This window comes from Sebastes umbrosus, chromosome 6 (assembly GCF_015220745.1).
Source record: "Sebastes umbrosus isolate fSebUmb1 chromosome 6, fSebUmb1.pri, whole genome shotgun sequence".
NCBI classification, from domain to species: Eukaryota; Metazoa; Chordata; class Actinopteri; order Perciformes; family Sebastidae; genus Sebastes; species Sebastes umbrosus.
Genome location: NC_051274.1, coordinates 20,724,002 through 20,750,376, shown reverse-complemented (window position 1 = coordinate 20,750,376; position 26,375 = coordinate 20,724,002). Strand labels below are relative to the sequence as shown.

Below are 26,375 nucleotides of genomic sequence, written 5' to 3'. Positions count from 1 at the left end.
GAAATGCTGGAACGAATCAGCTTTCTCTCTTGTCACGCTCACAACCAATTAGCAGTCAGCTGAATGAAGATTTGAATTGCAAAAGAGACAGTTGTGATTGGATCCCGCCTCGGGCACCCAAACCATTGTTATCACATCTCAGTCTGATGAAACTCCATGAGTGTTTATGTCTATGTGTGTACATGTGTGTGTGTGTGTGTGCGTGTGACTATGCTCTTGCACATGTGTGTCTGACGCTATTTCACATCAAAACGTAGCTAGTCACTTTGCCAGCCTCCGTTTTTCTTTCTCCACAGAACAAAGTCTTCATTATCATTTGTTATCCTAATCATGTTATTTTGAAAATTATTCTTTTGAAAAATAATGGAAAAAGAGGATTTAGACAATCAGGCAGAAACATATTGTTTTCCCCAAACACTCTTTAAAGGGATCTGTCATTTTGACTCATCTGTTTTCTTCTTTCTTCTTTTTATTTGTGCTACATTTGCCGTGTTAGCCTTTATACACATGAAGGAATTTCTCCCATAGAAGACACACAGTTGTGTAAAAGTTGTTGTGGGTTTTGTCTAAACTTTAGTATCTGCAATGAGAGAAAAGTCTACCTCGGGGCGGTGAGAGTTTGTTTCATGCTGCAATGTATACATATATGCGAAGACAGACACACAGATGCATATGCACATACATACATTAGGGCAAAAATAGGGCAAATTGCTGGCTGTGGAGGAACACACTTCCATTCTCTTTCTTGGACTTTGAAGTCTAATTCATACTCATGCATTAAATGATGAGTGTTATCACAGCATGGCAGGCACTGGGTACATTGTGTACTTTACAGTGTGTGCTTGTGTGTGTGTGTGCTTTTCATCAAGATGAGTGAAGTTTCTAACATCTTCACATTTTGCATTTTTAAACATTAGATTAAACATTTCTGTATACACAGCACATTTAAAGTGACTACATTTAATTATTCCTTTTGTATTCTTTCAGTACAATGAGGAATTGCATTATGTGGAGCCGTGCCTAAATGGAACTCTGGTTCAAGCAGATGTCACCAACAAAGATGTAAGTCTTTCTTTCCTCGTCTCCCATTGTTTTCAGTCAATTAAAAATCATTGATGGTTTCTTGTATATTACACACAATTCACATTTATATGAAAAGATGTCACTGACATAGTGGTATAGGCTGAAGTACAGTATACTGTATGTATTGCACCTCGTGTATGGTATGTAATCACAGCGTTACGTGAATCTACATTTAGTATGTGTGTGAGTGTGTGCTTGACCTGTTAATCAGCCGGCTTGTGGAAAGAAACTGTCTCTGAACTGGGTGGTGCATGTGGTGATGCTCCGATAGCGATTTCCAGACAGCAGGAGAGAGAGAGATTGAGTAGGGACTGAGCTGGGTGATTCGTGTCCTTAAAGGGGAACTCCACTGATTTTACACATCAAAGTCTGTTTACAGGTTTACAGGTCTCGGGGAGTGAACAAATAAGTTGTATAAAGCATTTTGAGGATCCTGTGGGAGATGTGGAAAATCTGATAAATTGAGGCAACTTTGGTTTGGAAGTTTGAAAATGAAAAAAAATCTGGGGGTTGTGAAATTAGAAAGAAGTGAGGTTACCAGACCTCTCGAGTCCTCTCTTCATCTCTGCATGAGGTTAGCGGCTTGAGGCTACATTAGCCGCTACTGGCATAATGCACCCAATTCTCCGGTTGTGTCTAGAAGGTAACCCACATGTTGCAAACTCTTGCAAAAATGGTTAAGGTTAGGCATTGACCTCAAATAGTTAAGGATAGGCATTGACCTCAAATGGTTAAGGATAGGCATTGACCTTGAATGGTTGAGGTTAGGCATTGACCATATAGATACGACCCAATTCTCAGACCGAATTGTGCATTGTGGGTAATGTAGACGCCAAGTTTGACAAGGTAGAATAATGTGTGGAATAGAAAATATGATATTTCTAGTTCTGCTGCATCGATTTTATTACTTTTCCCTGACAACGATACAGAAGTGCAATGCTAAATCTCTTTTAACTATGATTCGAATTTTCATGATTCAGCGAGTGGCATAAATATTATGTTTGGGCAATGTTTGTATGTTGTACTGTGTTTATGTGTATTAGGTGTATATACACTGACTGGGCTGCTCATGCAAGACATTTTCTTGAAGCTGGCACACGAGAATTGTGTCTTGTTGTCTTGCAATTACTGTGGCATGGTTCCCTTCTTCATCTCTGAATCTCTGCTCCTCTCTGTTCCCTACAAAACCTCTACTACCTCTCATCCAGACCTAACCTTTGGGACGCAGCTGTTTGTGCATGGACTACTTTCCTGCAAGTCCTGTACAATTATGTGTGTGTTCACATCTGTGAGTGTGCCTGTTGGTATTTAAGTTGATTTCTGTTTATTTCTAAGTGAGTGTACACTTATGCATATGGATTAGCATTATGTGTTTATTTCCAGATGGTAGTTTAATGTAGTGTGAGTCTGCCAGCTAAGAGGGGAAGGCAGCCTGCGCTAGTAGATAAAGCTAATGTCTTTTACTTCAGCTGGGGGCAGGAAGTGACTGTCACACTGGAGACTTAAACTTGCTGATCTGTCTTCCCAAAATCTGTTATTTCACACCCAAACTTCAACTGGGTCATAAATACCTGTTGTCAAGCTTCCATGGGACACATCTTTATCTGGGTGTATTATCATGAGTAGTTATTTGTCTAATTTGTCTTGTTAACAAGCATCTGAAGAAGTCAAATCCATCCTGTCTGATTATTTCTCACATGTGCAGTATAATTCCAGGCTAATATTTAAAGCCTTAAAGGTAAACAGTAGGGGTGGAACAGTTCACAAAATTCACGGTTCGGTTCATATCACGGTTTTGGGGTCACGGTTTTCGGTTCGGTTCGGTACATTTATGTTACAGTGAGCATGTCGTGTTCTGATTTCGACATGCTTTTCATTTATTTGGCAAAATAATTTAACAAATGTTTGCCTTAACAAAAGTATGGCTTACATAAGGAACATAAACACTTCTTCATTGTCAAATCTTAATTGAAAGATAGGTCTTCTACAGTAATTAGTGCAAACAAAAAATGCAGCTTTTCATATAAATATGATGTAATTATAGACTAAGGCCATCAACATAAATTGAAGCATAAGCTCAACCAGAACTTTACTAAAAAAAAAAAGAGAGAGAACAGTATAACATATGTCTTAATTCCCTGATTATCAGCTCTTAATTGAAAGATTAGTTTTTCCACTCAAAAAGTGCAGTATTTGGAAAGGAATACAGTTGGATTTCTGTACCACTGTGTTAATTAAAAATAATTAATAAATATAAAACACATTACAGGGATTGTGCTGCTGGAATTACTGTGTTGCTTAAGTGTATAGCGCGGCTCAAGTAATGTTAGGTTAATCATATGCTTAAATCCAGCGTCCTCCTCGACTGCATAAGGCTGCATATCTTTCATTATAAACCTCCCCAACGCTGTAGTTATGTTTTTGCCCTGTCTGAATCTGCATGTAGAGGCTTCATCAACACATGTGCAGTAAAATCTGGTCTGTACTCGCCAAAATTGTGCCAATAGCAACGCACGACCGCAGCTTCAGTTACACTGCGCATGTGTTAAACCTCATACTGGACCTCAAGACCCATGTCCGCCCGTGTCGCAGCCTCTTTCAATAGGCTTTGATTTCTCGTGTGACAATAAACGGGAGCTAAACTCTACCTGAAAAATATACACAAGCGGCCTCATAACCTTTTTCAAATGAACCGAACAATTCACACACGTCCCGAACCGTGACTAGCGAACCGAACGGCTCGGATTTTTTACCTGAACAGTTCCATCCCTAGTAAATAGTCATGATTTTCAACATTATCTTTATTTAGTTGTTGGGCTTAGACTCAGAGGAGTCCTCTGAAAGGCGGCTGAAGTTCTGCTGAACAGTTTGCTCCAGTTATGTCACAGACAGATGCAGTAACTAACTAAATAAAATAGAAAGACAGTCAGCACAACCAGAAAGAATGAATGGTTGATTTGCAGCTCAAACAGCATCAACAATGTCTAGGTTAGAAGAACAGGCTGAATCTGGTTATAACGTGTTTTAGACATCAACATAGGTATAACCATTGTTTTAACAGTATTTCAATGACGATATCTCAAGTAGGGCTGCACAATTGATTAAATATTGATCGCGATCACAATTTTGGCTTCCCACAACTGCAATATTGACATTTAAAATGCACGTTTTTGACAACATGACAACATGGAAGTGAAAGCAGCGTTTTTTTAAATGTGAAATTTGTCCCTAAATCTATGAATAATCGTGATAAATAATCATGATCTCAATATTGATCAAAATAATCATGATTAGCATTTTGGCTATAATCGTGCAGCCCTTATCTCAAGGTGACAGGTCCAAACTTCACTTAACCTTTCAACCAAATTAGCACCGTCTTAACCCAGACGTCCTTTCACCTGCAAATTCCCAAATCCATTCTGGGCAGGAAGCAACAGTGAGGCTTGAATCTGACTTCACTGCAATGCCTTTTGATTTGACATTGCCTATCCTACTCACCTCATCACACAGTACTCACTTTTTTTTCTCAGAAAAACAAGCTCTTTTTCTTTTTTTCCCATGCATTTATCAGAATTGCATCTGCCACCCATGTTGAGATAAATAACTTGGTATAAAAATCAAGACCGTAGGCTACAGCAAGCTGCATTTTAAGATATATTTGATATTCATTTTTTGAGTATTAAAGGTGTCTGAAGCATTGAAGGGTTTGATGTCCACACACACACACACACACACACACACACACGCACACACACACACACACACACACACACACACACACACACACACACACACACTTTCTGAATCTACCAACTACATTGCTACACTGCTGTGCCAGGGATTGAACATAGCCCACTGTGCTGAGACAAGTGACTTCGATCTTAACTCTCTCTCACACACACACACACACACGCATACACACACACACACACACACACACACACACACACAAACACACACACTCTCTCACTCACATGCAGTAGGTAAAGTTTCCATGCTCCAGGGTACAGCCTTTTGTTGGAAACGATTAACCTTTTTATCCACATCAAAGGAAAGGTTGTGTCTTTTTGCCATACGGGGGTGTTGTTGGGGACGCTGGAGGTTGTTTGTGTGCACATATTTATTTGTCTGTTGCTGGTGTTTATGTCTGTGTGTTGTGTGTGTGTGTGTGTTTTCTCCCAAGTGAGCAGACTCTAATATGCCCTTATGCTGCTTGGGCCCCCGACTGTGTGTTGAGAGACTTTTCTCCTCCCATCAGTGAGGAGCAGAGGGCTGGAGGAGATGAATGTAGAGTGAGCGAAAGGAAAGGTGTCGAAAAAAAAAGACGCTGGGAGGAAGATGATGTAGGTACAGGTGATGTAGGTGTATACAATGGCTCGGTTGCCATTGGTAATGTAGAAGTGTGTGAGACGGTAGCTCACCTCCATAGGTGGAAATGTTTTTTGCAGGTAGTTGGATAGAGCCGGAGTCAACAGGAAATGTTCAAAATCTAAACAGCTATAAATAGATTGAATGGGGTAATGGTAATGGGCTGTGTGTGTGTGTGGGGGGTGGCGGGGCGTTGCCTCCAGGCTGTTGCAAATAATGAGACATGCACATGAGACCTGTTAGGTTGCTGACAACATTAAACTCGTCATTAATTGCCAGAGAGATAATGCACCCTCTGTGGCATGATCACACCTACGAACAGACACACAAATGCACACACTTCCTAACGCACTTCACCGAACGGTCGTCAGCTAAAAAAGAGGCGGATGGAAAACAGGTCATTTTAGTTCTTTCAGTCAGCATGTGACATTTCACTCCAAGATAATGTGGCAGTTTGGGGCTCAGTTAAAGAGCCCATTAGACCGTTGGTGCAATCTCTGTTCACACTCAAACGATGGTAAGTCAGGCTCAGTGTTATGAGCAAATGAAATCGTTATCTTTGGATTTTTATCTTTATACTGTCGCTATCCCCTGTCTTTGTCTCTCTTTTTCTCCGAAAATCAATAATGACCTCTAATTCTGCCTCCCGTTGTGTTTTTCCTCACTTTCCTCACTTATTTTCCCAGCATTTCCGGGAGCACCTCGACAAGCTGTTTGCTCAAGGCATCGGTATGTTAGACATAGCTCTGACTGAGGCCTTCAATCTTCTGGGTGACGTAAGTAATACACTCATGCATGATCTCCCCACGACACACATACACACAGTGTCATGCACAAAATTAATTAGCGTGCTGTAATTAATCGCTAATTCAACAGAATCATGCAAAAACCAAGTAAACAAGGCACTTGATGACTCAGGTTACTGGTTTGACATCTCCTCATTATGAACGAGCAATTAATCAAACACACATGCACACACAAACACACACGCATTTACCTTCTCTTTCTAAATCTATCCAAGTCTACACTACAATGACACATGTCTCAGTTTTCCTCTCTGTAATCTTGTGCGGTAATGCACTCTTAAGGTAGATGACCTTCACATGTAGCTTGTGTGCATTGGAGAAGGCATGTTATTATTATTCCGTTAGCTTTTATGGCACAATTAGCTTCCATGAAGGTAAGTCATGTAAAGACAAATTACATTCTCTAATGGGAAGTAACTAGATCAAATGTTTGCTAAGTGTTTGAAATAAGTAGATTTTAAACTGGTTTTATTCAGGCTGGAGGGGAGCTTTTTTTCATTTTCATTAATGTCTCTTTCCCTCTTTTTCTCTCTCTATCTCCAGTTCAACGAGACTGGGAGGGGTAGCGAGTGTAGCCAGGCCATTATGTTGGTGACAGATGGGGCCGTGGACACATATGATGCCATCTTTGCCAAGTACAACTGGCCAGACAGGAAGGTAGTGTATTAAACACACAAACACACACGCATCACATTATTGTACAATTGCAGTTCCACGGTATAAAGTGAGGTCAGCTGAGCTCAGTTTTCCCATTAAGCCTTGTTCACAACTTCATGAACCTGGTATTTCAATGGAGGATGAGGATGAAGTGCCGCGGACTGATGCCCTCCTGTGGCTATGAATGACTTTTTAAACTCACTGTTGAGAATTGGCTGTCAGAAAATGTGGAATTAGGAAGTAGATCCATGTGACACAATTTTAAAGGGATATCAAGCATAACGGTATCTCTCAAATACATCAATAAACAGAAAGAGCTTAAGTTTTATACGGTTAGGGCATTAGTTACAATTATATACAATTACTCTACATCAGAAATACAGTTTCTAGAGAAATACTGGACTTCTTGCTAAATCTGACCAAGGGCGCTTTCACAAGCCATTGTCCGTTTGGCTAGTCCGAATCAGAGTGAAACTGATACTTTTAGTTTGTTTTCTATTTAGTCTGGTTTGGTTTCACGGTGCACAAATTAAATCAGACCAAATGAAAACATGTATTTGCTGAGGGGCGTGTACGAAGGAGTGAATTCATGTTTTTAATCTCGAGAGCTGCCACCTCTATACAGGGAATTTAGCATATTCTGTATGTTTTCTTTGACCCAAATGTCAAGCAAACATCAGACTTCGGCCTGCGTCCATCTCAACAAATGCCCGCACAGGCAGCCTGCGTTTTGGTTCGCTTGGAAACGGTCCAAGACCACCTCTCGCAAGCAGTCTCAGATCGGTTGTTTTGGTCCGTACCAGAGTACGATTTCTGTGTTTACAACTGCCCAAACAAACCACACCAGGGTTTAATTAAAACGAACTAAATGTTGGCTTGTGAAAGCGCCCCAAGAGGACTAAAAGAGAAATGCAAGCAGGATCATTTTTCCCCATAAGGATACACACTTTTTGTTGTTTTTGTTGTTGTTGTCACATTTCCGAGCAAGTTTTTGCCAAATATTAATATTTGTCTGAGTTTTTAAAGAAAGTTTTGGACAAGCAGAAGGTATAGAGCAGACCCAATATGAGGTCCTTTCAGAGGCCTTTAACACAGAGTTAAGTATGGCCCTGTCTCTGAGGACTGAGCTGTCTCTCTGCTGTCCTGCAAGGTAATTGGTGTTCTTCAGACAGGCCATGAAATGAAATGGGACGAGAGAGAGAGAAAGGAGATGGAGGGGAAGAAAAAGGGTTATTGTTATAGGTCATTTTCTTTGTGTGGGGTCTTCATCCTTAAAAGGCTGAGGATGGAAGTGCAGTACTAAAGGCAACGGTAGATGCACACACCCTAATAACACACTGTATATACATACATATGAATTTGAAAGGGTTCACATACAGCACAAACTTCCATTGTCTCAGTTAAGCCTTTTAACACACATTTATTAGCCAATTTTAATCTTGAATCTGTATGAGCATATGTTTCTATGTATTAATATGGGTGCCTATCTGTTACCGTTAATGCTGCACTTGTATTGTCATGTGTTTGTGTGTGTTTTGTGGTTGAAAATGTTTGCACCTCCCCACACACACACACACACCCACCCCACCACCACCACCACCCTCGCTCCTGCCTCAAGGCTGAACAGCAGTGAGCGGAGAGGGGACAAGGCTGCTAGATAGTTCCATTTAGAAGAAGCCCCGCTGATAATAGAAGTCTTCGGTCTCTGTCACTCTCTCCAGTGTCTCTCTCTCTCTCTCTCGCTCTCTCTACCCGCTGCTGGTTTTTAATGGCTTCCTTCCAACCAGCCTTATAGCTTCACCACTGAGAATACAGGCATACTTTGGTTTCTGAATATCTGCATGCAGATGGCATTTATTCCAAAAAGCTTTAGAGAAAAGATCATAAGATCATAAAGAAAGCATTGCTGTGAAAAACATTAAAAAACAACACCGAGCCACTTCAAAATAATAATACGTTTTTCTTTCATATTACACCAGCGATTATTTTCAGAGAGATACTGTCTACCGTTTTCAGATAACCGCCTTTTGTAGATAAAGAATGTTTTAGAAACTTAAATTTATTTTGTACTCCCAAAGACCATTGAGAGCAGAGGTCTCCCTGACTTTTAATGCAGCTGGAAGCTTGTGTTTATTACTGATTCCCAATAATTGAGTTAAAACAAAAGATGAAAGTAACATACTCACTTCTACAAACTAACATATGCATACCCGTCCACATGAATTTGCCCGCACGTGTCTTCATCTACGCACACAACACACACAAACATGGGTATATTTGCACACCCACCATGCTGCCGTAAAGAGTTTGTATTTTGTCTTATTCATGATTCATCACTCATTCATCACTCAGTTATCGTAAGATTTGTGTTCTGTTGTCATTTCATCACGGTGGTTTTGGTAGAGTGCTTTCATGTCAGTTCAAAGCTTTTACTTTCCAGGTCTCACTTGGTCTCACATTATATTTCAGGTTGTCATTTAGCTACGTAGAACAGTACAGAGCAATTACATGTAAGCAGGGCGCAACCCAGTACAACAAAGGGCAATACAGAAAAAAACAACATGCAGAAAATAATTATTTAAAGAGCACCAATTACAGTAAATGTGTGTGATTAAATGCTATTTTAATATCATGCGGGTGTACTCTGTATCTAACTTTGGCTAAAGAGGGGCATTGTCCACATCTTAAAACAGGAGCCAGATACATTCAAAACCAGCGAGAGTTCCCTGCAAATGAAATGTATATTTTCTAAATTTATAAAAATGCGGTACATCCTTAATCCAGCAAGTGTGAGAGGAGGGATCGGATATTTTACAGTTCAGTCATATCCAACAGCTTGCAGTGAGGGTCAGGAACGCAAGAAAATCTAAGTTGAATTTTGACAGAGCAGCACCCTCATGTGGTGCCCCTCCCTCAAAAAGAGTAATTATTGATGGTAGTGAATTGTGCTTAATAATAATATATTTAAACAGGAAAAGCTGGACAGCATTGATTAGAACAGCCGGTGGCGGTCTCCCTTGACTGAAAAAGGTTGACCATTTCCTGTCTGTAGCGGCGCCAAACTCCTTCAAGCACCTGAGAGTGTACCCTCCTGGGCTGTGACGTCCCCAGACACCTGATCCTCTGACAGATTGTCCATGTTTGGCACAATAAACCCCCTCCAGGACAAAAACCTGGGTTGTGCCATCAATGTATTATGAAAACTGAATATGGTGTTCCAAGATGGCACAGATTCATACCAATTAAAGTTGATCACTGGGCCCATACACTGAAAAGCTCTTCAGACATTTTTGGCTCCATAGCACATTAGTATCTTTCTCTGGCCATGAAATTAATTTGTCGTTACGGCTCTAGGACATTTTTGTTTACTTGTTTTATAGCCATTTTCTTTGAAATATGGCAAAAAGCATTTTTGGGCCAGAGTATTGTAAGTCACATGATTTACAAACCAAAATCACTACACAGGCCAGCACTGATTGTGGTGTGTCCATAGCCACACCACACAACGTGCAGAGGCAAGGGGAAGCTAGACAACCCTGCCAACTGATGAAAGATGCTGCATGCTGTCTGTCCTTACCAGCGTGGGCTGACCTTGCAGGTGAAGGCATAGAAAAACTTGGAAGTAGGCTTCATGTACTTCCCCCAACCTCAGGAGATTGATATGCTGGGCTACTAACAACCTTCCCCATGTCTGCTTGTGCCCTGTCCTTTGTGCACTGCTCATACCTTATCTGTCACCACAATTTGGCAGTGCATCATGAAGCCCCATTGCCCATCCTTTGCCAACATTGTTTCTGTTGTCCCAATAGCAAAGGGCTAACCCTAACTGCCTGGAGGCTACTCTGCAGCCTGTAAGCAGGACTCCGTGGGCTCAGTCCCATAAACAACAGACCCAGTTGCACCGGACGCATGTAAAGTAGGGCCAGCAGAACGGTCTGCATACCGCCGCTTTGTCACACCCCTTGGCGTCACTTTATTTTCAGCATCAAAGCCACTATAGTTACCCTTGGTGTCACTTTAAGATTATGCAACAAAAACACTGTAGTTGGTTTAGGAAAGAACTACATGGTTGGGCTTAAAGCTACTATGTTTGCACAGTTAAAATGACACTGAACTTCTTTGAAAACAAAGAACAAACAGCCGATTGTAACATGAAAGTGAAACTTAACTCACAGGAACTCACGGGACACGAACAGCGGTCTCCTAGATGAAAGCCTTGTGTTTGTTGGACCCATCCACGTCGCCTCCCGCCCGCCCTCAGTGTGTCTTTTTGCTCTTTAAACTTCGTCACCACACGCCCGACGTTTACTGTTGCCGCGGATGGGTTTACATTATAGTTAATGGAACGCCCGGTGCGTTTTATACCGGCACTAAAGGGTGCCTTGTGCAGCGGTACTGAACGCCGACGGCTGTGACAAAGCCTCGGTATTTGACTCCCTGGGAATGGGAACAGGCTGGGTGATACCATCAGCCCTGGGAGACACAGTCTCCATATGGCCTTGATTCCCAACCTGAGTTATGAGAGAAACTCACTGAGTAGAGACTGCCTTTTCAATGGGAGAGTCAATAGTGCAACCTTGGAAATCCACTACAAGGCCCAGAAACCATGTCCTCTGGGAATGCTCCAGCCTTACTTCAAGAACAGGCAACTCCAACACTCTCTTTTAGACTTGGAGAGCAGCAAAGTCTGTCCTCTCACACAAACATACTGTATGTCTCTTACACACATCTCAACCTGCTCTCCTAAAAATACCAGATTGTTTTTCAGATAAGATATTATTAGAGTAAAAACTTAGACTGATTAGAGTTGAGCCTGTAATCAGTTAGATGTGTTGGGTCACCTGCTTTCAGTAATAGTAGAACAAAAGCAGACTTCGAGATAAGGAATTTCATTAAAGGCAAAAGATAGATTAAAAAGATGTGTTAGTGAACGAGAAATAAATTCGGCTGATATCTTTAGAAATGATGGCACAAGATTATCGGGGTCTTCTGATTTGCTAATGTCTAAAAGCTTTAATGCCTTGTGTACCATTGTGGTAGTAACAGTTAAAATAGAAAGGCTTGCTAACAGTTATTGATAGTAAAGTTGTTGGCTTTTACATTCTCTTTAGGGATCTTTCACCATGACCCAAATAAAACAGTCATCAGCCTCAGGGCACAGTGCCCGTATACAAACCAAATCAATTTCAGGAATCATCACTTTGTACCTTCATGGTTGTGATTGTGGTTTCAGGTTGAAACTTCAAGCTGACCTAGCTTTGCAATCAGCTGGGGTTTTAAAACCAACAGTAGGCCTAACCGGTCCTAGATTATGCTACATATTGCATGAGACCATTAACTTCAGAACAATTAGCCACTATGTAACAGTACGAGTTGTAACTGTGTGTTGAGGGCATTAAAACACACCTTACTGAGGTACTTGGAGTCTTTAAATGTTTGCAAACTTTTATGTGAATGTTTACACTGGAGAATTAATTAATTAATAAATGACTGGGTTAAGTGCTGAATACATAATGTAGGAGTGTGAGCAAATGTATTTTTGCACAGTGTCTGTGCATCTGTGCATGCATGGATACGTATATTTGTGTCTGCATTTGTATTCTTACATGCATGTGTATTTTTATTCCTGCCTATGTAAAATTTGTGCAGTCAAGTAGGTTGAAGATTGCATGCTGTGGCTTGAGCCCCTACTAGTTTTTATCTCCGCTGTGCTTAACTCAGCTGTAAACCTCTTCCATATTTAATAACCAGCCTGCTGTAGTTTGACCTCCGTCTTGGCTACCAGTGAAGGAAAACACATACAAACAGAAAATGTGACACCTGTTACCCTTAGCCCTACATGGAGCGGTTATGATCATATCATAGTTGTGTTTTCCCATCACTCTGGCGGTGTCATTCAAACGGCTGAGCTTTGTATGAATAGAGGATGATTATGGGCTAGATAATGAGGGCTGCTTTAACATGACAGTCTGACAACTATATTTATTCACAGTGAAACTCATTACAGTTGACAATAGACCCCCAATTTCCATGCTAGAAAATTAGCTGTCTGTGGTTTATATCTTTGTCAGCTCAAGCTCTTATAATCACTATTGGATTTATAAGGAGTCCATGTATTTCACACTGCAATAAAAAAGGAAATAAATATAATTTAATACTGAAGTATTCCTCAAAAAGGGGATGCCATTTAGACATAAATTGTGTTTTTGCAATTTTCAGACCCTTCTGTTGGGAGCAAAATCAGATAAAGACACACATGCAGCCACATCTAGATGTGTGTGTATGTGTGTGTGTGTGTGTGTCTGTGTGCACACATACATACACACACACAAACACAAACAGGCACATGCTGTCAGGGTGAAGGGAGGCAGTGAAAAATGCAGGCATGGGAGCTATGGCAGCTGTGCCCCCAGAGGCTTGCATCTGGTCCAATCTGGCAACATGCTCTTCACACACACATCATTCACGCACACACACACATACGCACACCTGCCAGCTACACCTGCTGCTAGAGCCAACTGGGCAAAAAATGGGTTTGGCAGCAGAGAGTTTAGAAGACTCTCTGGATTGAGCACTTAAAGCTTGGATTTGGCTTTTTCAACTGAAAATATTGACTTCATGGTTCATCGTTTGCATTCACACTAATTGCATATTCTTGATACGCTTATCTTATTTTGAAACCCGCATCTGTTAATCCTTACTTGTTTAGTTTTCTGGGGTTGATAAAAAAAAAAAAATCATTTAAACTTTAAAATAAAATCTAAAAGAAAGATTTCTTCCCCGAGTCCATAATCGACTCTATTAAACAAGGAGAAAGGGCCGGCTAATCACTGGCAGATAAAGAATGAACCTTCTGCCTGGATTTGACAGTGTTATCTTCTATATGGTGGTGTGGTGGGCCCTATCAAAATGCGATTAAAATGACTGACGGAAGCTATCTGTTCTCTCTCCGCAGGTCCGCATATTCCCTTACCTGATTGGTCGAGAGTCAGCCTTCGCAGATAATCTCAAATGGATGGCATGTGCCAACAAAGGTGGGATCTTACAACATGTAGCGTAGACCTCTGTGCTTCTTTTTTTCTACTTATAATCTGTTTTTACAGAAGAAAGTTGCTGCATGCTGCTGTCAGCCAGGCGAAAAATGAATACATTAGGAGCTCAGGATTTGTCTAGGGTGTTTGTGTCTGTGTGCGTGCATGTAGTTGCATAGGCGTGTGTTTGTCAGTGCTCATCAGTATAAGCACGCGTATGTGACAGCAGGCAGCTGGTTCCAGTTGCACAGACCAGATATGTCACATTACATCTTCCTCTAAAGCCTAAAGTCCAAACTATCTTGACGATACACCACTTTCCAGTTGCTTTGTGTGTGGTCATGGTTGTCTCGGTGCGTAGAGCACTTTCCCTCAGGTTCTATATTTAGCTGAGAGGTGGGTGACAGAGACAGTCTGGCTCCATTTCCTCAGGCTGCTGTAGATAAGACAGGCAAGCCATAGGTCACACAAGGGGTGTGCATGTGTTTTTAGCTGCGTGCGTGCGGGTGTATGTGTGTAGATAAGAGGACAAGGGCACCCACAGTTTAGCTTGGAAGTGATATCAGAGAACCCATCCAGTCAGTTTGAGGGTGTTAGTGGTGATGATGAGACCCGCGTGTGTGTGTGTGTGTCGTGCTACATGAGTGCGTGTGTGTGTTTGTATGCCGCATGATGATTCAGACTTGTGACAGTGACATCCTCTCCAGCCTGCAGCAGCTGTGCCAGAACAGTATTCACTCTGCTCCCCAGGCACAACATCTCTATTCCAAACTACGGCAGAAAATTTGGTTTTACTTCACTGTTTTACTTTAAGTAGTTTTGCAGGTGAAAGTAAGGTAACATATTAAGCTGTCTGCCCTGTCACTGAAGGCTGTGATGTCAAAATCTCTCCCTAAGGCCTTTGATTGGAGCAAAGCATTTTGTTAAGGTTATAGAAATGCTAAGTGTCATAGGTAGAATGATTTTAGGTCAAGGGGATTTAATTATCGCTAAGCCTTATGGCTGTACCAGGTACTCACAGACCATACATGTGAGAAATGTCTTTGGTTCCCAATCAACAAGAAACGGTTGCAGGTCTTGCCCGAAGCCCAGATGAGCTTGACGTCCATCCACTTGTTCCCCGCTGTGTTGCTCACTCGACTCCGTGGCTGTGGACTCAGGTCCACTCTAGCCCTCTTCTTGTTTTAACAACCGGTTAGTTTTAGTTAGTTTAGGTTAACAAATAGAAGCAGAAAGAAACTAACAAAACTTAAAAAAATACTTCAGGGATGGGGGTCATCATTCATTGTCCCAGTCTTAACAAAAAGAGTTGCACCTTCAGCCATACTCCACTCTCCTCTCTTCGTCCTCGACTCTCACTTTCCTAGTGTCTGCCCTCATAGAACGAAACATCCATCCTCTTGAGACTGGCAACCAATCAAAAATGACATTTGACAACCTGTAACTGTGACAGATAATATAGATGACTAGCTATTTTATTGTATAGTACTGTACTTTTTGTTCGTTGAAATACATTGCAATCTATTCATTGTTGATGCCAATGAAAAAATACACATATCAAATATACACTATTATGGCCAAAGATATGGGGACACTCCAGTCCACATACTTTTATGTACATACTGTCTGGGCCCGGCCCCTTCTTTTCAATTAAGAGGAATATTAAAGGGATACTTTGGGTGTTTTGAAGTGGGGTTGTATGAGGAACGTATCCAGAGTCAGTGTATTACCTACAGTAGATGATGGTCGGCACGCCCCCAGTTTGGAGAAACAGACAGGAGTACCAACACGGAACCAAAGCAATGTACTGCTGTGGACGGGGCCGGAAGCAAAACATATTTTAGCCACCTAAAAGAAAGGCTCACCTTTTGCAACTGCTCCCGTCCACAGCAGTACATTGCTTTGCTCCCGTGTCGGTACTCCCGTCTTCTTTTCCAAACAAGGGGTGTGCTGACCGTCGTCTACTTCAGTAGGTAATACATTGACTATGGATAGGTACCTCATACAACCTCACTTAAAACCCCCAAACTATCCCTTTAATATTCCTCTTGATATTTTACACAACAGATCACTACGAGAGGCTCTCCCGATGTGTGTGGGTCTGTCTTTGGAAAGTTGCATCGTTAAGTTAACGTACTGTTTGCCAGCCCTATGCGTCTTGTTAATCCCTTAATGTAGCACGGTTATCAGCAAGCCCATGTGTTGTCTTTACTGCCGCAGAAGAGAAATAATAAGCCCTTGTGAAGGCTTGCTAATGTTGCCGGCAGCCATGTACGAGAGGCACCAACTAACTGGGACTACGATAAGCCAGTGTCCTACTTTTTATACTTGGGTCAATGTACAAAATATACCTCGTAGTTTTGCTAAACTTAACCTAACTTAACTGAACTTTCAATTCCAAGTAGACACATACAGTACATGCTAGTTTTGGGCAGAAAAGAAAGTTTCTTTACACACAATATACATGTGATGTTGGAAAAATTATTTGTATTAACACAACAAGAATCTATGTGATTATGTGTGAAAAAATATTTGATGTTCAACAATCACATATAGGTGTATATAAGGGTATCCACATATTTGTAATGTAGCTCTGCCTCACATCATGACATCTTCCGCCTCCACCCCGTCCATTATTTCCATGCATCAGGGCACCTTGTTGTGTATTTTTGCTTACATATCACCCGAACCAAGGTCCCTTAAAAAGTATATTGATGCCCTTATCCTGACCAGACCGTGCTGTGGCTGTCCTGTCCTGTGTGTACGACAGGTGTACCATGTCACTGAAAGCGGGGAGCGTTCATTTTTCTCTCCCCAGCTCATCTCAGTGGCCCCGGTGGCTCAGCCTGAAGGATGCCCTCAGCCTTCCAGAGGGAGCAGTCATTCTTCACTCACCACAGTGATGAACGATGCCGTTAGACTGAGGCAGCTTGCTTTGTGTGCGATGCGAGTATTGCATGTGTGTGTTGTCATTGTACGGTCTGCCGGAATAATAGCCGGATCCGAATGTCTGTGAGGATGAAAAGGAGGAATCTGTCAAGGTTCACTTCCAGGTCAAGATCGGGGGCAAGAGCTCTCTTGTTGCCATAGTGGTTGCAGTAATCCTGTGGCTTAAGTACTTCCAGAGTACGAGATTTTTTACTGTGGTTGCAGATTTAAAAATAGATTATCAGTGATAGATCCTATCCGTAGTTATTTGGTGGGATACATGGCATCCTTCATGGATCTGTGTATTGTATCTAGACTCTGGCTCTTTTCTTCCTGTGGAGTAAAGGTCGTCGCCCGGAACGATGACCCCAAAATCTATTTCCTCCGGCTATGATTTTCTCCTTGAGTGCCTCACGGTGATGGAGGCAGTTTGCTATTTTTACGGATGGCTGGAAATGTGGTGGTCTCTCTCTTTTCCCTTATTCTCTGTGTCACTTCTTGTCCTCTCTCTCCCTCTGTCTTACTGTTGTCCCTGATTCCCTCTCTTCCTCTCCCCAAATCTGCCCCCCTGCTGAGATAACACTATATTCCCTCCTGCACATGCACATTAGCATCATAATGGCGGCATTACCAGCGTAGGAAATGGCATCGCATTTGGTTTAACTGAGATAGTTTTTTCCACTGCATTTACATACCACTTACCCATTCACAAACCCATGCTGGTTTGCTCTCACTCGTACATTACTGCAGGGAATTCTTACTCGTACGTATCCAGGTGTCCGTCTGCTTCATCACGCAAATATCTGCTGCATACCGTACTGTATTCCAGATGTAGTTTCTCTGCTTTGGTACCAAGGTAAGTAAAATGGGAGCGATGGCTTGGAAAAGATTATATAGCCAAGCTGATATTGGATATGACACATGCTGCAATGTGAAACAGTTTTAGAGACACAGAGACATCTAATCTCTTTTTCAGGACAGCATAGCCTAACCGATTCACTCTCTACTGTTCGTGAGCATCTATGATTCATCATCATTTCTCTCTTCCTCTTCCTCTCTCTGACCAATAGGCTACTTCACTCAGATTTCCACATTGGCAGATGTGCAGGAGAATGTGATGGAGTACCTCCACGTGCTGAGTCGTCCCAAGGTAATCGACCGGGAGCACGACACGGTGTGGACCGAGGCCTACATCGACAACACTGTGAGTTGACTACGACATCTCTGACATGGTATTGGACTCCAGTTCTCACAGTCCTTGCTTACCACACCGACCCAGTGGGTTGTGGCCGCAGAATATTCTGTGATCGATTCACAGATTTCTTCTAAAAAACGTAATCACAAAATAGTACAGGATCGTTGACTTACTTCTATAATCTAAAGGAGGATAGTAGTGATAAAATGCAAGCCGAGGTCTGACACTGTGTTTTGCGTTTGTACGTCTCAGACTGAATGTGTGAAAGTGTGTGTGAGCAGCAGATGGAACCATTAAGTCAATGAGCCTCCTGTGTGTGTTTGGGAGTTGTGTAGCGTGAGTAGAACACACTGGGGCACATTGGTGAGTTAGTCTCTGATCTCTCAACCTCATTTCCTGGCCAAACACGCACAGCTTATAATATCTCATATACTCATATAACTCATATAATCACATGCATTGCTAAAGCCCCTGTACATGTTTTAAGGCCCAGACATACCAAGCCGACATCAAAGAACTAGTGGCGATGACGACTGACTGTCAGGTCGCCTCACTTCGCCTTTGCCTTGGCCGACAAGTTGCATTTGAACACACTGCAAAGACTACAGCCGACGGCCAGTTAGCACGTATGTTCTGCACCTGCGTGAGAAGAAATCAATCTCCACACCAGCAGGCAGCGGTAGTCTGTATTCGTCATTCAAACAGGGAAACGGGAAGACCGAGGACTGCGGATATACAAGCCGTTGTTATGATATGTACATGAAACAAAACGGTGTTTGCTGACCATTTTCACACCAATCTCACTCACCACTTGGCTTCATTCCAGATGACCACGTCTTTGTGAAAAAATCTGTGTATTGGAATGATCAGATGAGATGAAGAAGAAAAATGAGAAGAGCCTTCTGTGTGTGCCCTCTTGACTTTACTCATTGGCTTGCTTTCCTCACTTCCGTATCTCTTCTCGTGCACTGATTCGCTTAAGCTGAACCCCCAATCGGAGTGATTTTTTTCACCAACGAGCTCCGCCGCCGAATCAACATGCTGAATCAGCCAAAAAAAACTCTTACACCTGGCAGACTAGAGCCAACAGTGCGGGACATACCGCAAAAACTAGGCCGACAGACGCTCACCGTCGGCCCCAAACTGTCCGATGGCCGACCGTCTGCTTGGTGTGTCAGGGCCTTTATAGTTCTCTGGCACAGATATTATCATTGCCCAAAGGATAACGCCTGACCTACAGTATAGGATCCTTTGCGAAACCATAATATGCACATAATATACTGTAGCTTTCATGCATGCACAATGCTTCTCTTTCATTAGTTATTGTGCTTGCCCATAAAGAGCGAATAGCAGTCATTTGTCCTCCTCTATTTCTGAATGGATTATGAGAGAGAGATTCAAAAATGTAAGGAGACAAAGGCAAGTGCCCTCTAGCAGAAAAAACACACAGGCTATCAACACTGCATGAAAATGGATTCTTTCTCTCTGCGATCCTCTTCAATATTTCTTTTACTTTTTTTTCTTTTTTTTCCTCTGCTTATTTCCTTCCTCTTTGCCCTCATTATCCCCATCCATTTATCACAGTCAAAGTACATTCGCCCAACACTGACTCAACACTAACAGCTTAAGTTTTGTTTCCCCCGCTGTGACCCACCCAGCCATAAAGCTCTCCTCTCTTGACACAGTCACTGTTTTTTAAAGTTGCAGTCAAAGTCAATGTCAGTGGATTTTTTACACGCCCGCAGATGCTGGCACTCCACTCAGCGGAAACTGCACTGAAAGGCTTTCCGACACTTATCCACAAACGTATTGACCCTTTCTCTCCTCCCCTCCTCCTTAATCTGTTCTCTTTAGCTCCCCCAAGCACAAAAGGTAAAAAAAATCTGATTTGAGGTCATCGCTGTTTTGTGCTGTGTTGAGGCCTGGTGTGTGTTCATGTGTGCATGTGCGTTTTGGTCTGCGAGATGACGGCATAATTTGGGTGAACTAACCACCATACTGACCCCATGGCATTTTCTTGTGTGTCAGTGTCGTATGTCGCTATGTCGTGGTTGTCAAAGGTTCAGTCGATCACTCTCTTTTGCACGTCTGATCAAGCACACGCACACGTCTGTGCACACGCTCACAATCATTCATCATTTGGTGATGCTGTGTTGGCCGTGCTTCACCCAGTATCTCCAGGGCTGGCAGTGTGACTATTATGTGTAAATGTGAGGCTACGTTTTTTGCTCTTTTGCCTGTGTGATTTTGGTGTGAAAACAAGATTGCTTGTGTTATTTGTTTTGGTAGAATTCTCCAGAAAAAGCCGTTTTGTTATCTTCTGAGTGAAAATCCAATAGCCTATAATGACTGGCGGGATGATCTCTTTCTGATGCCTTTTTATCGTTTTCAGTGTTTTATTTTCCAGTGTTTTGTGAATCATATGTGGGTTGAGATAAGCAGCTCTATAATCATAACAATGATGATGGTGGAACAGAAGAGAGGAGCTCTGCCCCCCCATCAGCATGAGCTGAGCACAGAGCAGTCCCATTAGACAGCTGGCAGCCCATATGTCTGACATAGTACTGTTAGTGTGATAGATCCAAGCTTATTGACATCGAAGCGGCTCAGCAGAAAACAGAAATAGATATCACATTGTCAGACATGATAATTGGGATTAGCAAGGAATCTGCACTGCTTCTTTGCATGTAATCGTCCCGGCACAGCTCTGGCCTGGTTGCTAGGAGCGCACATACACAAAGTAAAACAGAAAGAAGCGCACAAACACACACCCCTGCATGGTGATACTGTCTGATAAGAAGTTAGCAAAACTCCTGGGATTGGCTCAGTGTTAGGGAAGTGATGGGCCTTTGGTGTTTATGTTGCAGGGCTGATGTGTATCATCTTTCCAGATGTACCCTTCGTCCTATCTTTTTCCTCTCCATCCCTCTCAGTGCCATCCAATAATCTTTCTAGCCTCTCCTCTTTCTCCCTCTTTTTCACTGTGCGTCTCCCTCTCCAGCTCTTTCCCCCCCCACCTGTGCTCTCCTGTTCCCCTCCCTCCCTCTCCCTCCTCTCCTTCGTCTCACCAGCTTCATCCATCATTCTCTGGCTCATTTGGCTTTGTTTCCCAGTCTGTCGGATGAACTGACACTGGAGCACAGGGATGATGGGAGGGAGGGAGGTGGGGGTGAGAGGAATTTGCCAGGGGGAGGAGGTTGTAGGACAAGTGTGGGATGGGTGAGAGAGAGAATGTCAAAGATTTGAAGAGAAAGTTGGGAAGAGAACATAAAGGATGTAAAGAAAGACGTGGGGTTGAGAAGACGGTTTTTGCACTGAACAAGATTGACAAATAGGAAAGCTGTGAGCAGTTGATTACCTTTTGATGACGAATTGAAGTAGCAACCTGTTCAAAATGCCGTGACGGATGAATATAAACTTCACTATTTCAAAGCAAAAGTGTTAATAGTGATTAGAGCTGCACAATTAACGGAATATCAATTGCGATCACGATTTTGGCTTCCCACAATTAAATGTACATGATCGGCTGCGATATTGACATTTAAAATGCGTGTCTGCTCATAGAAAACTCTGATGCACATCAAGCACTTCCTAAACAATGCGATCTCTCAGAAATATGTGAAATGACCACAACCTCTTGACAGCGCATAATGTGGTGGTGGCACATAACGTGTTAAAATTACTTGCCGCCACCACGGCTGGTGTGAGTGTGTTTGAGAGAGACAGAGAGAGGGGGGAAGATGAGGTGGACTATTGCACACAATGTTTCTGTAAGTTATTAATAACTTACTTGGAATGCTGCTTTGTCACTTTACCCGGCCGCCTGAATTCACGAAGCTTACCCGGCGGAGTAATATCCAACAGAGAGCAGAGGGGCAGAACAAAAATGCACTGAATTCAGCTGAAGAAGAACATTATTCTAATGGTACATGTCCACAGGCTCCGTGCTTTCCACGCTTCCCATTTATTGTCTATGTAAGCATCCGCGCAATGCATTCTGGTAGCGTGGCGTCGCGATTCGATAAAAACGGAGCGTCACGACGCCCGCTCCTCATGTGCATAAAGTTGAGGGCTCCTCTACTTTATGCAAATCGGGGGCGTGTGACGCGACTCGCCGCCTCTCGAAACTCCAGAGAATCTTTTAAAATAAACGTTGTTGATCCAAAATAAAGACAGATTCAGCAACTGCATGGCTTATTTCTCGCCTCAAATGTTTTCAGAAACACATTTCGGTGAACTATTTTCGTGAAATAAGAGAAGAAATTTTCCAAACCAGCCTCCATACTGGTTCCGGTTTGAAAGCTGGGAGCAGCAGCCAACAGAAGGAAAGCTTTCGTCCAATCAGGTGGGGAGAGCCTGTGTCTAGTGACAGCCCACCAAGTTTCCGATGTTGGATAGCGTTGCGTCCCCTCGCGATAAAAAACGCCCCTGTGGACACGTACCATAAGTCTTATTTTGATGCAAAGATTTGTACGTTAGCAGGAATGTAGAAAAACATGGAAGTGAAGGCAGTGCTCTGTTTATTTCAATGCGAAAGTGCAACGAAAATATTTCTCCCTAAAATCAATCATGATAAATAATCGGGATCTCAATATTTATCAAAATAATCGTGATTATCATTTTGGCCATAATCATGCAGCCCTTAAATAGTGATTGAGGCTATTGGGAGCTTTCATATACAGTACATGTGCCAGGTCCGTGCCAGCTCGGCTCCCCTTTGGGTACGCGTTTGTTTCCCCAAAGGAGCCTACAGGGGTGGGGGGTGGGGGGGGGCTTTGGCTCCAGGGCTTACATACACCAACATCATTAAACCTGGTCTCCAAGGAAACAAGGGTCACCTCGTCCACCAGAACACAATTTGTCACAGCAACCCAGATTACGAGATGTCCTACGAGACAGCGAACACGGGGCAGGCTGTGTGTATTCTGAGCCCTCTGAGGGGTGCAAGTGTGTGGGCATGTGTGGGTATTTGTTTTCAGTGGGGAGCGAGTGTACTAGAGCCCCAGAGGGGTTCTTTTTTCATTCTCTGACCCACAGCAGGGGAAAGGACTTATACACCCCATTTGCTCTGACTGATACAGGCAAAGCCACGGAGGCAATGATGAGGCAGATTTGGCCCAAATGTGTGTCGAGTTCTGACCTTGCGTTAGAGGTTGCAGGTTATGTATGATGTGTCAAATTCTAGATACAGAGCACTCCCTTAGGGACTTGGGGCACGGTCATGTTGGAGGACACTCATTTAGGGTTCAAGGAAGTGGCTCTTTTCTCTACTGGGTTTGGATAATGAAGCACAGGTTTAAAGGTCTTTCCTCCCCTGGGTAGGGTAAGTGAGGATCCTCTGTAGCGGTGCTGCTGGCTTTGAATCCAACAGATGCAGTCGCTGGCTGCTTTTCTGAATGCAGCTCTTGTTATCTGCTTAATTACAGTATGTCATTTCCCAGAGCAGCTGGGCAAGCCTGATTTCCACCAAATGCACATATACTGAAAGTAAAAAGCATGTTGGATTAGTGTTACAAAAAGTACACATTTGATGGGACTGCTCAACAACAGCTCATGAGGGATACACAATAAATGTCAGTCCATAAGTTCGCAGACCGGTGATATATGATCCAATAGACTTGCGCTTGGAAATAGATTTGGTATTTTTAGATGAGGCTCTGCTCGTTTTCTCCCTGTCCTTTGATCGATCCCGTCCTCCAGCAGCACGGCTGTCCACAGCAGCCGTACTTAGGTGTGCTTTGTTCTCTCTTTGATGTCCAATCCTGCGTCCTGGATTGCTATTACCAGCTGTCTGAGCTCAGGTCACCAATTGCCCTTTCTCCAGTGTCTGAGAGAGATGGAATGGATGTTAGCGGTTTCCTGTCATTACCTATTATTACTAGAGGTAAATGGGGGGGTGATTGCTGGAGGAGAGAGTGTACAGGAAGCGGGTAATGTTCAGTTAAGAGGATTGGTTAAAGTAGTTCCCTGAGAAAATGTACTATCGGATCTAATGTATAAGCCAGTTGAACAGACTAATACTCCACATTCAACATGATTTATGTTTTTTTGCCACCCCATGTAACGTAACACAATTGTGCATTGTGTTATTGTGTTCTGGGATTTTTTTTATCGCACTTAATGGACCAATTACTTGTGGTGACTGTGTGAGTGACAGACATTTCGACATTTCTGAGTGGACGAGGTCAGACCCCTTTTTACCGAGTTGGAAGCTTCCTCCAGTATCTTCAGAACAGTGTCAAGCTTTCATCTCTAATGGATATCATCGTCAGATACAGACAGCCGCTGGAAAGATAAATATCATAATTATTCCAGCAGTCTTTAGGGAGGGAAGATACCCAGCTCCAAACCAGAAGCACAGCCTTTGGATAAGCTTATTCTGCAAGAGATCAAAGGCAGGCTGTGATTGAACACATTTTAAGGCAAATAATAAACATGAATAAAACATGTCATGGAAGTTTTGTAGGTCCCTCAAGAAGATAATATGACTAGGTCTGCGGCAGAATCCCTATCAGGTTCACTACTTAAGGAACGAGTGTTATGCAGCTAAGAGATAATCACTCACTGAGATGATTAATATAATGTGCATGATGCCATGTTGTGTACTTACGTTTCTTTTGTAACTGTAAAAATAATGTTTCATCATTAGCTTCCCTCTTTTCCCTCCCTCTGTCTGTCTCTATCTCTCTCTCTCCTTCCTTCCCCTCTCAATTGCTATCTTTCACATTTCTTCCCTCATGACTCACTCAGATGGATGACGGCAAGGATCGGGTTCTGATGACCACAGTGGCAATGCCAGTGTTCAGTACCAAGAATGAGACCGTGAGTGCACATAAAGTGCTACAGAACCAATTGCACATTCACTGTCACTACCATTATGTTTCCCCCCGACATGTTTTCTCCAACAAACAGTTTAGTTTAATTGAAAAACTATGCAATTATATATTACATAACCCACAAAGAATTAAGGGGTTGAGACAATAGGCGCAAAGTGTGAAATAATGGTTAGTTATGTTTGTCTTTGATGGACACTAATTTCAGTTTGATTGGAGTCTGTAAATTAGGATACGGTAGAGCGTCACTAATTAAATATATATTATAGATTGAAATGTTTTATGTCAGTAACAGTGGATCTGGAAGAGACTGTGTTGTTTAATTAACCTTTCAAACGCAACTCAAGAATATCTGTGATTTTTTTTCCTTTCAGAGGAACCGTGGCATCCTGCTAGGGGTGGTTGGGACGGACGTGCCTGTCTCTGAGCTGCTCAAGACCATCCCCAAATACAAGGTACTGCTCCCAACATCACTTAGTTATTCCTACAAATTAGACCGATAGTGGATTTTTAAAGACTGATATAATAACGATAGTTTGCAGCAGAAAAAAGCCGATACCCCGAACCCCCTGCTAAAAAAAATTTACACAGTCGGAAATTAACAATCTCTGACCTTATTACAAACTATATAACTAACTGACATTTAATTCAAATAAATACCTAAATAAATAAATAAATAAATCTGTAGCTGAAAATGAAACTTAAAGTAACAAATATCTACACGAATACCACTTATCTGCTTGTTTGTAAAATCAGCTGTTCCTCGGGACTGCACTGAAGGTTTCTTCATGGAGTGGTAAATTGCTTTCTGAAAAAAGTATCTCAAACTATCTAAAAAATAAATAAGCCCATCTAAAACATAATTTAAAGTCTTTTGTGCATTTATGGCTGGAGTGCCAGCGCTCTCCCTCTCCCGGTCTCGAAGTACGAGTGCCATTTCATGGTATCTTTTACAGATTTAGATTACGATCAGAAGTTAATCACATGCACACAGATATTTTTCAACAAAAGAAACATCCTATCAGCAGTGAAATAATAATGATTAATTGGTTGACCTCTAATACAAATAATTATAGATCTCAATGGCTATATGAGATACCCCTCTACACCATCACGCCTTTTATAATCATAACTTTTGAACCATGTGATTGGGCTTTGTGAATGTGCACCTGGATGCTAGGTCAGTAAAAATCTAAAGCAAGTTACTACAGGTTTTCGATTTTGTTTATATCTGCGCGTATGTCTGTCCAACTCCACAGTGCAGTAATTGAATGCCAAACCCAGTAGCAGAAAAATCAAAGGTTTTATTGTAGTTTTGACACTGATTATTCACGGCTCCTTCCTCTAGTCCAATTATGACAGGAAAATTATACACTATGTATACTAATGCATTCTGATAGTGTCCGCCGCCACATCCCCTGTGCTGATTTCTTTTACGTGCAGATCTGAAGCTTGGTTGGGTGTAAGATTTTGA

The 26,375-nt window shown here is 42.3% G+C and overlaps 1 protein-coding gene across 4 annotated transcripts in view; it reads left to right on the top strand.

Moving 5' to 3' along the window:
• cacna2d3a (calcium channel, voltage-dependent, alpha 2/delta subunit 3a) overlaps positions 1–26,375 on the top strand; it is a 125,933-nt gene that overhangs the window by 60,733 nt on the left and 38,825 nt on the right. For 2 of the 4 annotated variants that reach the window (XM_037772392.1, XM_037772394.1), the window contains exons 8-15: positions 988–1,062; positions 6,138–6,227; positions 6,801–6,914; positions 13,870–13,948; positions 17,944–18,077; positions 19,923–19,940; positions 24,819–24,890; positions 25,276–25,356. In XM_037772392.1, the coding sequence (XP_037628320.1) occupies positions 988–1,062; positions 6,138–6,227; positions 6,801–6,914; positions 13,870–13,948; positions 17,944–18,077; positions 19,923–19,940; positions 24,819–24,890; positions 25,276–25,356 (663 nt within the window). The remainder of the gene's footprint in view (positions 1–987; positions 1,063–6,137; positions 6,228–6,800; positions 6,915–13,869; positions 13,949–17,943; positions 18,078–19,922; positions 19,941–24,818; positions 24,891–25,275; positions 25,357–26,375) is intronic. The other 2 variants (XM_037772393.1, XM_037772395.1) reach the window with 1 other exon arrangement.